This window comes from Neolamprologus multifasciatus, chromosome 17 (assembly GCF_963576455.1).
Source record: "Neolamprologus multifasciatus chromosome 17, fNeoMul1.2, whole genome shotgun sequence".
Classification (NCBI taxonomy): Eukaryota; Metazoa; Chordata; class Actinopteri; order Cichliformes; family Cichlidae; genus Neolamprologus; species Neolamprologus multifasciatus.
The window spans coordinates 22,092,652-22,101,171 of record NC_140455.1 but is presented as its reverse complement, the minus strand read 5'-3'; the positions used below and the strand labels follow the sequence as shown (position 1 = coordinate 22,101,171).

General features: G+C 39.5%; 1 protein-coding gene across 1 annotated transcript; it reads left to right on the top strand.

Annotated features, from left to right (window-relative positions):
• The first annotated feature begins 755 nt into the window (after positions 1-755).
• Positions 756-8,507, top strand: pmch (pro-melanin-concentrating hormone). Its single transcript, XM_085137172.1, has 3 exons — positions 756-5,148; positions 8,101-8,242; positions 8,349-8,507. The coding sequence occupies exons 1-3, from the start codon at positions 4,918-4,920 to the stop codon at positions 8,396-8,398; spliced, it is 423 nt and encodes a 140-aa protein (XP_084993298.1). The 5' UTR covers positions 756-4,917; the 3' UTR covers positions 8,399-8,507.
• The last annotated feature ends 13 nt before the right edge of the window (positions 8,508-8,520 follow it).

The window sequence follows — 8,520 nt, the reverse complement described above, 5'->3', positions numbered from 1 at the left end:
TTTTGTTTTTCATTAAAAGATGAGTGTCGGTGATGAAAGGCAGTGTGTTAATACAGGACGAGGAAATAACATGCTGTACCCCAAATGACTATTAAACAATGCTGCTACTGATGTCATAGAGCCCAGTCTTATTATGAGGTCTCGTTTACGCACAAAGATGTAGGTGGTGTGATTGAAATACAGCACCGGCAACTGACAGGTGATGCAAGCAGCTGACAAAGCCGTTGATAAAAACACTCTGCAGCTTAACCGAGCTCAAAATTTAAAAGACGCACGGACCGAATCAGATCTGGATGCAATTACAAGCGCATACAAACAAGACCAACTGCAGTCAGTAGTTGAATAAACTTTGCTGGCATGAGTTGAAGATTTGACAAGCGGTGTTGTGGAAACATAAAGATTTAGTAAATAATGTTCATGGATACCCACTGAATCACATCTGGTCTTCATAAGATTATTTGACTCTTGGCTTTTCTACTAATGTTCTTTGTTACAGAATTATGGTAATGATTTCTTAGAAATTCGGACTGGGTGAAAAACGCAGTTACCAGATAGAGAGACCTTCACCACAGCTCAGAGTTTGTTGACTCCTCTCGGCAAGTGCCAGGGGAGCTGACAGAGCCCAGAGGCTCATGAATCAGGTGGACTTGCTTTGAATTCCCAGTCCATCCACTGTCCATGAATGCACCCTCTATAAGAATAAATATGGGAAAAGGGAGGGATACATTATCAGAAAGAAAGAGCGGGAAAGGTTACAACAACAGAGCACGAAGCTCACAAGTTCAGTTGTGCTTCTGCTGGAACGGCCGTGCCCCTGTGGACAAGTTCAGTCCTTCAGTAGAAGTCCTCGCCCTCCAACAATAATACTTACAAAATAAAGGCTGACCGCTCCAAGTAAAATCACTTCAGCTGAGTTCAATCGCTATTATTCATGTCCTGGTTCTCCATTCCCTGCTCCACGGCTCCTGTGATATTAATAAGGTAAGCCCTTTGAGCTGAGAAGAAGCCTACCAGGCGTTATGTCAACATTTTTGCTTGCCTCCGCCTTTATTGTCAGCTGATGGTCAGCACCTTGGTGTGAGAGCTTGTGATCAAATGGCCTGGAGGCTTGATCACAGGGCTATTGCAGATCAAATTCTCCTTTAAACAAAAAGTTTGACAGGTCGCTTATTTGCGTTCTTGATGAGAGTTAGATGAGAAGACCCCACTAACACCTGACACCACTCTGATTAGTATGGTAAATACAAAGTTACCGCCAGCAGCCGGTTAGCTTAGCTTAGCATAAAGAGTGAAAACAGCTAACCCAGCTGTTTTCACTCTCACAAATGACCTTTTTACACCTTAAAGTATGACATCAGCATTTTGTCAATTTGGCCACTTGCCTTCTATCCAGTCGTTAAGTGATGACGTGACAAATCCTACTTCCGGGCCTAAAGTAGTCTGCGTTTAATATGGCTTTTGTGTTGTTAACATGTTTAATGTTTTGTATTTTCTTCTATTTAATCTCAAAAAGCTCCTAAAACAGTCAGTGATCACTGTTGACCTCCCTCGGCTTTTATTATCGCTAATCATTTATTTAAGCTCAGTTTTTAAAACCTTAGGATGTAACTACAGCCCAGCCCATGCAGCAGTATATGAATGACTAACCTCGTATTGTGGATGGATTATCTCAGTTGTTTTCCTGGCTGAAGTTTGGTCCTTTTACAGCATCCTGCCATGCGATTACATTTGCTCCTGACCACCGAGAACACCCACGTTAACTTTTATCGAGTGGAAAAAAAAGTTAGCTTGTTTATATTATGCTAACATAGCTGTGTTGCTAGCGGTCACGTAGCACATCATTATATACCAGCTAGCCAAACTTCAGTAACCCTACAAACGTCACTGCTGTTTAGTTTTCTGTCTTCATTTATGTTGAAAGTGATAAAAGAGCTGTACGTTTTAATTTGTTTCCAAAACCCCGCAGTCAGGACATGCTATATTGTATTTAGATAGAAGCTAGCGAGCTAACTTCCTGCTAACTTCTAACTCCGTTAAATGTCATAAATTCCGTTTTCATGGATGCCTGGATGTTAAACTCAATTGTTACACCTGGTAGAGCAGAATGCTGATCATTTTATTAAAGATGAAAGACTTTAGACAGTTTTTCAACTCTCAGTAATGCCATAGTGATTGTTTGATATATGGACCTGCAGCGGAGCTTAGGCCCAGACACGGCTAGTGACGTCAGACTTAACGACCGGATTGGCGTTTGGATGAACGGCAACAAGTGAAGCAAAGGATTCCTTTTCTTGGCCTTTTGTATAGCACTGTTATTTCTTTATCATTCGGCTTACTTTTTATCATATTGTAGGAATGTATTTTAATACCTTGGCTCCTTTTTTACCCTGGAGAAAACCTAGCATTAATTAAAATAGGTTGAGTTGTTTCACCCACATAGGGGGACATCCAGGGCAGACACAGAACTCCATGGAGTTATATATCTTAAAAAAGTCTGTGATTTCCTTTGGGAACTACCAGAAGACTGGAAAATGTTGTTTGTCAAAAGGACACTACTTAGCCAACTGTCACTACAGTACAGATAAGGTAAAGAAAATGAATGGATGGATGGATGGATGGACCATTTACATGTACCATGATCTTTATAGGCAACGGTAACTGGCGGATTTTAAAGCATGACCCAAAACACAACAGTTAATGATTTTTATGACTTTGGAATGTCAAGATAAACTTCCTACAAAGGAGTCTTAGGCCTGGCTGCAATAGGAGTGAAGAGAACAAAATTTGTCGAGGCACTGTTTTGAGCTTGTAACTGATTATTTGGACTAGAGTGAGTTTTTACTTAAAGAGTCCAAAGTGAGAGCAACAGGGTGGAACAACTGGAGGATGGACGGGCAGGTGGGTTTGAGAGGTGAGTACTTAACTAAGACTTTCCAAATGAGCCAGATCAGCATGATAGAAAGAGGTAAGTGATACAGGCAGAAAGTGAACTCTTCAGCTTTTCAGGGGCAACTATGGAACAAGATATCAAAGACAGGGGGGAACCTTGGAAATTACAGGAGCCATAGAGAAGCCTGAATGCTGCTCTACTATTGACAAAAATATGTCAGAGATCGGATGTTTTAGTTGGTCTTTAAGTTCAGATAGGAGATGAGGAACAGGTCAAGGAATGGGCACGAACAGGAGACTCCATCTACAGGTCAAACCCATCCTTTACCTAAAGAGCTATGTCAGTAAAAAGCATGGGGAAAATACCCTGAACAGTACAGGACCATGACAACATTTTCAAACCACAGCCTACTTTAACTTTTGTGTGAACATCAAAACCTTCTGAACACCATATTTCATACCACAACCACCATTTTTTGTTGGACCAAGGTTAAGGTCTTTGTTCGCAGGGGTGCTTCACATCTGTAATTTTGGTTTGCATCAACTGGAAACCTTGAAGGCAACAAGTAAACAATAAGGTGTGAAAGGACCCCATTAGTGACTTCTACAGAGAGCTGTTTGCATGCTTGCACTGTCAAATGTCACCAAAATCAGAAGAATCAGTTTTCCAGAAGCCACATGCCTGTACAAGATTACATGGAAACCCAGCAAATAGTTCTTGAGGCACTTGCAATCTTGATTTAAGAGGTGTACTCCCAATTCCCAGAACTACTGGAAAAGCATTGATTAAAAAACCCGTGTTCAAGCAAAACAATCAGATTTGGGTGGGGTTTTTTTTAATATAGCTTCAAAACAACCAATATAAACATTCTTTAAACAACAAAGAGAATTGCTTTCACTTGGCTGGTGATATAGAGGCAACAGAAGAAGAATGTTAACCCTAACCCAGGTTAACTAGGAGGCTTGAGCTCAACCTCTTTTAAGATAAACTTTCACTTGCCATTTAATTGGACTTTTTTTTGGTTAGATTAAGGAACATAAACTATGTGGTTTGCCTAAAAATGTTCTCCTTTTAAATTGTAAGATAAAAATGACCAACCTGGTTCAAATCCATGTAAAAGTGACCACATCAGAACACACTGTACTTGCACCAGCTAACGAGGCCACAAGAACATAACTTTAAATAAAACTTGTAATAAGAGCTTGCACAAGCAACCTGTGGATTTAGTCTCCTTATAAATAAGATGAACCCCTCCTCCAGAATTTACAAAAGAGATATATTGTTAAATTTGTGACTTTTAGATAAGCTGACATGACTTTTGTTTTCATCAAACAGAATATGCTAGCCATTTCAGCCTATTTTCCGTCTTTGAGCCAAGTTCAACTAACAGACTGCTCAAAATGGGAACTGCTCTTCTATTCAAAGTCTTGGCAAGAAGGTATAATAGTGATTGGTGATACCAGACAAATAATCTAGGTAGGTGCCTTTTTACCTGAGTCTGGAGGCGACAGCACCTTGTTGATGGGGATCTTGTTAAGTCACTGATACTTCTGAAAGACTCCCTGTGTGAGTTGTCTTTCTTACTGCAGCAAGTCTCCATCTTATCACCTGCTGGGTTAATTTCAACATGCGGATTTTGAAGGGACAGATTTGAATCAGTTCCTGCCCTGTGACCCTCTATGAGCCTTTTTCCCCCGAGTTCTTTAATGTGGTTAAAATGATAGCACACCATGTTTCCCCATCTTTAATAACCTTAATTCATCAAATCTTTAAATGTACTAAATGAAGTTTGTCACCTTTTGCTTCCCTATTAATGGACTTATACCACATCTCCTGTGACCTTTGATCTTATACGTTGATGTGTCCCCGTGGGAGACATGATGATGATTTTGTACATTAAACAATTGTGAGCTGGCAGCAAAATACTCTCTCCCTCAATATATAAAGCAGCTTAAAGTTCAATCATACCAGTTGTTAAGGCAAGGCTCAACTGGCGAAAGTCTTAAGAAATAAACATTGTAGATACCATGATCTCTGTCTACTCTGTCTTCTTAACTCTCCTGCTTTTCACTGAGCTGAGCAGCCACTCAGTCACCGTAGCCATGCCTGCAACTAATGCAGAGGATGGTACAACAGAAGAAGACGGCCTGGGTTTGATACTGGGTGACGAGTCGATCTCTGAGCCCGCTGTGATCCCACCGGTGTTCAGGCAGCGCCGAATCAGGGATGAAGATGGGAACCCAACAATCATCATCTCGGTAAGTGTTGCAACTTTCATCATGCATTAACGTTATTCCTTTTTGTTGCGACTTTTTAGCCTTTATTGTTATCGCACAGTGGAGACAAGATCTCCCATTTCTTTTCCTTTTCCCCTGAACCCCAAATGGTGTGGGCAGATGGCTGCCCCTCCCAGAACCTGGTTCTGCTGGAGGCTTCTTCCTGTATGAAAAGAGTGTTTTTCCTCCTCACCGTTATCTTGCTTGGCTTCAAAGGGGTTCGTTTGATTGTATTATTGTAGGGGTCTGTGCCTTTCAATATAAAGTATATAATGCCTACTCAATATACAATATATACAATATATACAATAATTTTTACTACACTGATCCTGATAATAATCAGGTGTCAATCATTATGGTTATGTTATAAAGGATTCTGAATGGGTTGAAGGTCCAGTAACTCTTATTAAGAAGTATTAAAGTAGTTCTTCGTAGTACAAGTGTTGCTGGAACTTAAACCTGATCAGATGTCCATGCGCCTTTGAAGTAGGTGAAGTTATCCCAGAAACCTCTGTGTCCAACTAATTTTACAACGTGGGCCAAATACAGTCCAGTTTGATCTGAAGTGGGGGAGACCAGTGAAATTTCATATAGTTTTAACTACATGTTTTATGCCCGAGATACCTTAATGTAAGGAAAAGAAGTGCAATTTCAACTACACATCTTAGTTTTTCTACATAAAAAATAAAAGCTGTTGTGGCAGCCTGACTGTTTGTGCTTGTATTGTAAGAAATAAATGTGTAAAATTACAGCAAAAGTTCTGGTAGCTAAAATTACCAGACTGTTCTGTAATTATAAAAGAGAAAGCGTTCATTAATTCTTGTAAAAAATATCCAGAAATTTCTATTTTGGATTATGAAAAAACTGAAACTTTTATCTCATATAACTGTGTAGGTAATTGTCAAGTACTTTGATGTAGAATAAATGCCTGTACAGGTGGCCCTGTTGAATAAGAAATGCTTTAAAACTTAAAATTTTATCTCTCTCTCTCACTATATATATATGTATATATGTACACAAGTAATAGTCTTCCTATGCCCTCATTCACTTTTTCCAAAGTTGTCCAGTGGGCCGGATTAGAGTTGCCAGGCCACTTCTTATGTTTGACACCCCTGCTTCTACACTGTTCCCATAAAGGATTAAAATTTTCCCAAAAGTCCCCACAAAACAAAGGAGCTTGTAACAAAAACACACTCTTCCTGGAATGTAATTACTAATATTGCAAAATCAGTGTTGTTCTACGTTCATCTGAGACAGTATTTCTGAGTGAATCTATGGACAAGAGACTGATATATGCTGATTTTTGGTTTGGAAATAATGAATAAAAAATAATTTCTTCTCTTTGTAAGGTGACCTTGGGTATTAGAAAGGTGCCCTTAAATATAATGTATTATTATTATTATTAGGTATAGTTCATTTTTATTCTTGAACTTGACTAGAGTTGCTCACAGTTCAATATACTGCTTAAAAAGCCATGCACGTGAGGCTATATCCACACAAGGGAATATCTCCTTTGAAATGAAAATGAAAAATATTACCTCAAGGTCTGTCAAGAATATGGCAAAGCAAGAGGTAGGCATATAACCCTAACCGAGAAGAAAAGTTGGCCAGTCAAAAGTCAATAAATAATAATGCACTGCACAGTCTGACATTAGAAAAGGAGGTAAAGTTCCACACCATTGATGTTGCAAGAAAAAAAATCTAAATTTTCGTTGTTGATAAAAGGCCAAAATACCCATGTACATACTCTGAAATAATAATTTTTTTTTTTTACAAACACCCACAGAAAATATGGAAAAAACAATTAAAGGTCCACTTTTCACAATACTAAAAGGCTATTTAACCAAAGACCAACCCTGCTCCGAATCCCCACGTAAACATAGTCTTACACTCTCCTGAACAGGGATGTCGAGCTCACTTGACATTGTGGGCCACATGCCGAGCCCACTTTGATATAAAGTAGAGCGGACCTGTGAAACTATGTGCTAAATGTGTAAAATGACAAAAAAAAAAGTTATGGAAGTTCATTGCACAGACTGTCCTGTATTTAGAAAATAAAACGTTTTCATTCATTCACAGTGGAATGGATATATTCTGGCGCCCAGGCCTTATGTTTGACACCCCTAGGGTAAGCACTATAATTAGTGCTTAAAGAAAATTATAACCAGCGATTTTGATTCTTTTTTGGATCAAATTAACTTAACAGCAAACTATCCACTGTCATTCAGCCTAACACTGTTCTGCCAGTGACGGTCATGCCTCATAAATCTTCATTGTATGAGATTTCTTTTCATAAACAACCTCAGCTAACCATAGTTCAACAACAAAGAGCACATTATCTCCATCCTGTGACTGAATACTTGACCCCTTTCAATTGGCCACCGTCCTCGCTTCTACTGTTAAGTCAATACTTCACATACATCTATAAAAATATTTTACGGCAACGCTGGAAAACTGGGAAATACTATTAAGTGAAAAGGTCAAATGATCACAAGCCTATAAAGATTTATTGGACTCTCAGTGGGAAGAATGACGATATATCAGTGTTTCCCCCAAATGTTTAGCTGCAATGTGTAAAAGGTTTATCTGCAGACTGCGTCTTGTGTGTTATGAACAGGGTGGTTATCTCTGTGGTAATGGGAAACAGGCAGCCATGATGGAGACAAAGACATCTGGGCGAACCGGAGCTGTGGAAGAAAACGGGCCACTGTGATATAGTAAAAAATGAGGGAACACATTTCTTCCATTTGGGGTTCTTGTGGCTTGGATCAGCTGGTAAAAGCAGATCCAACACCTGTACTACAAGTAAAAAGGATCATCTTTAAAAGCTGTTCTTACAACCTGACCATCCAGAGTTCACATCCTACAGAACGGGAATGTGTGTGTGGGCTCCGGGTGTCACATGTAATCACTGATCAATATGATGTTTTTCAGGATGCAAGGCTGAAAGGGCACAGTGTTCGAGGGCTGAACCCGGCCTTCACTCGGAGTCTTCCTCTACTCGCAGATCGAAGCCTGAGCCACACTCCTGCCGAGTACAGCGTGAAGATAGATCGCAGAGATACCGACCTTGACAGTAAGCATATGGAAAACCAGCATTTCTTGGAAAATAAACTTTCTTTTTTTTAAAAAAAATGCCATATAAACTCAACTGTTCTATGTGGTTTCCTTTCCTAACCTAGTGCTGCGATGTATGATTGGAAGAGTGTACCGGCCCTGCTGGGAAGCATGAGCGACGTCAATGAATGTTTCCTCCTGTGTGGTATAAGAAGATTAATTTACTTGTAGGAAATAAAGCAGACAAACATGGAAAACAAAATAAAAGTTTATTAACAATTGCAAGCTGTGTGTTTA